This window comes from Onychomys torridus, chromosome 7 (genome assembly GCF_903995425.1).
Source record: "Onychomys torridus chromosome 7, mOncTor1.1, whole genome shotgun sequence".
NCBI lineage: Eukaryota > Metazoa > Chordata > Mammalia > Rodentia > Cricetidae > Onychomys > Onychomys torridus.
In genome coordinates, this window is record NC_050449.1 from 33,099,780 (window position 1) to 33,103,037 (window position 3,258).

The following is a 3,258-nucleotide window of genomic DNA, read 5'->3' on the forward strand; positions in this document are numbered from 1 at the left end:
GCATATGTGAAAAATATCATCTCAATGTCTGAAGAGCAATTAGTGCTCTAAAAACGTAACTTAAGAATCTATAAAATGTGAATAGGAAATGCTAGTAGGCAGAAGGGAAAAGTATATTCCAAGCACAACAGAATCTGAAGAGAGGCAAGACTTGACACAGAGAGGAGAAATAGAAGGGTCAAAGTTCCATAATTCATTCCTAAACACCTAAGCTAAACTGTGAAACACTCTTCTCAAGGACCTCTTCACTTCCTTGTTCCTCAGTGAATAGATTAAAGAGTTCAGCATAGGTGAGACAATATTATTTAATATTTGTACCACAGCACCAAGCAGGGGGTTTGGTGTGTGCTGCAGGTAGATGATGATTACAGGCCCGTAGGCACAGAGGATGGCAGTGAGGTGGGCACTGCAGGTGGAGAATGCTTTCTGCCTGCCCTCTGCTGAACGGATTCTCAGAATGGCAATCCCAATGTGTGCATAAGAGACACAAACACTGAAGAGAAGCATCAGAGCCAGAAAGCCAACATTAATGGAACTCACCTTCTGAGCCAGTCTGCTATCAGTACAGGCTAGAGGTAAAACCACAGGAATGTCACAGAAGAAATGGTGGACATGATTGGGCCCACAATAAGTTAACTGAAAGGTAAAGGATGTCAGTATGCTGGACTGAAGACAACCTATCAACCAGGATACTGTGACCAAACTCAGGCACACTCCAGGGTTCATGATGAGCATGTATCTCAGTGGGTGACAAATGGCAACATAGCGATCATAGGCCATCACAGAATAGAGGCATCCTTCAGTAGAACCCAGAAAGTGGTAGAAGAAGAGCTGGGCAGCACAGCCTTTGTAAGAAATGGCTGAGCTCTGACCAGAGAGATAAAGCAGCATCTTGGGACAGGTTACTGATGGGAACAGCATGTCAAAAATGGATAGAAGTCCCAAGAAGAAATACATAGGGGTGTGAAGGGTAGATGAAGAAATTATTGCTGTGAAAATGAGCAAGTTTCCAAGCAAGGTAAAGAAGTAGATGAATAAAAACACAACAAAGAGTAGAGTCTCCAGTCCTTGTGTCTGGGGTATTCCCAGTAAGATGAATTCATCCAGTAGTGTCTGATTTCCCATGGTCCAGTAATCTGTTTTGAATTTTCGCAAACACAAAACAAGAATGAAGAGCTTGATATTAATAATGCATTTACTGTCATAAATTTTAGTTAATTTTTCTTTAGAAATAACAGTGGGAATTATTTCAAGGTCATTTATGTGCTATAAAAGCATTAATACAAATACAGACTTCATATCTAGAGATATATTTTCTCTCAAGCATGGAACAAAGTAAAACCTTAACATGCTGAAGTAATGGATGAGGGAAGAAGACAGAATTCCAAATATCAAAGAGTAATATGTTTTAGCTAATTCCCATAATCAAATTGTTCAAAATTAATACAGAATGAAAATCCAACCTGGAAAATTATTCTGCCCCTTTCCTTTTAGAGCATTTTAAATTACTCAATGTCATTAACCAGCAGGCTAAAATGTCCATCAAAATTGAACTTGGGGACTCTCACCTCTAATTTGAAGTATGAGTCATCATAGAGTGCAATTATTCTAATTTCACATACCTACATACATTTTTTTTGTCTTTAAATGTAGATAAACATGCATTGTATGTATCTTGTTTGGGAAATTTACTCACATGACAATGTTCATTTGCATAAAAAAATGAGCTTATAGTGAAATATTTCACTATTTTCTTATATTTTTAAATTCCCTAGAATTTAGCAGCTATGTTGCATTTTGTAGGTTTTAATGGAGTTGCATGCTATGTAAAGGAATGAATGTAAAATATTGTACAATGTCAAAAATCATTATATATTGAATTTTGACTGATTAGAGTATTAAAACAAAATCAAAGCTGGACTTCTTGGATACTTTATGTTTGCAAATGTTTTACTTACCAAAGAAATTAAGGTAAACATGTTTAACATGAGCCAATGTTCCCAATAGATATTAGTACATAGTTTGATATTGCTAAATAAAGGAAGAGTGTTCGACAGCAGATGTGTAGAATGTATTTTTTGGGTCCATACATCCTCATGCATTGTCATTCACAGTCACCATGTCATGATTTGCTTTGTTTCATTTGAACAGAAATAGCCAATTGAATATACTGAGAACCCAAAAGTACCTCTGGGTAAGTGTGATAAGAAGTCTGTTGAAATGTTTTTATTTCAAGGTTCTTGGGACTCAGCCATGAGTAGACAGTGTTTCACATTGCATTTTTACTTTACCCATCGTCTTGAAATATAAATTATACAGAAATTATCCAGTGATCATTGCTATGATGTCTAATTTTTGTATTCATTTTTTCTGATCTTTCCTTACAATTAATCATTTCTGTGTGAAAATTTTGTCTTCTAAAACCTTGGAAGCTATAAGTCAATACCCTCAACATCCATACATGATGTTCTAGTGAGACTGATTCCAGGGTCTAAAAATTTCATGGTCCCTAAAATAAAGACTGTATTTTTAAAACTTAATCTAATCTAATACAGTGTTTACTGAAGAGCTGCTGAAACTTAAGTCTTTGCTCAGTAGATGCATCCCTGAATGATAAGTTGGAAATTACTTCATGGACATAATTGGACTACGTGTTCCAAGAAGAGACCATGTTTATCATAGTTATTACTGCAACTCTATAACATATTTGGGGTGTTGCCTATTTGTCTTGGTACCAAATTTTGAAGGCTCAGAAATGATTACTTTCAGCCTGGAACCACATCCAGGACTTTGAAGTAATGAACTCCAGAGCCACAACATTCATCTTTTGTCTCCAGATTCCATACCTACTGGAGAACATTAAAATACTCTTCACCTTATAGAGCATCTAATTCTTCAGCAGGGAGAGAGGTAAGTTGAATGCCAAACATCTTCATAATTGCTGGCAAGCAGTTATTGTCCATTGGTAAAGAAAAAAATTAAAATAGTAAATTTAGTGAAGAGTGAAGGAAAGAAAATATAATTTTTGAAAAGAGCCACATTGGAACATACCTATTACTAAAAATTCACAAAGCAACATGAAAAAATGTCAGTAGGAATTAGGGTAAAAATATCTGAAATAGAATAAAATCTCTTCATACAGCCCAAGAGTGCTTAAGATACATTTATATTGTTCATCTTTCTCCTTGTGATAATCACATATGGTAAATTATTAAATATTAATATAATTTATTTTTATTATTGTATGAAGTCTATAAT

General features: G+C 35.2%; 1 protein-coding gene across 1 annotated transcript; it reads right to left on the reverse strand.

Moving 5' to 3' along the window:
* Positions 1-207: 207 nt before the first annotated feature.
* On the reverse strand, positions 208-1,125 carry LOC118587863 (olfactory receptor 148-like). Its single transcript, XM_036193987.1, has one exon. It carries the CDS (start codon positions 1,123-1,125, stop codon positions 208-210), a length of 918 nt encoding a protein of 305 aa, XP_036049880.1.
* Positions 1,126-3,258: the final 2,133 nt, after the last annotated feature.

Excerpts from the sequence above, each read along its gene's own strand:
- LOC118587863 (XM_036193987.1), bottom strand. The coding sequence starts at position 1,125 with ATGGGAAATCAGACACTACTGGATGAATTCATCTTACTGGGAATACCC.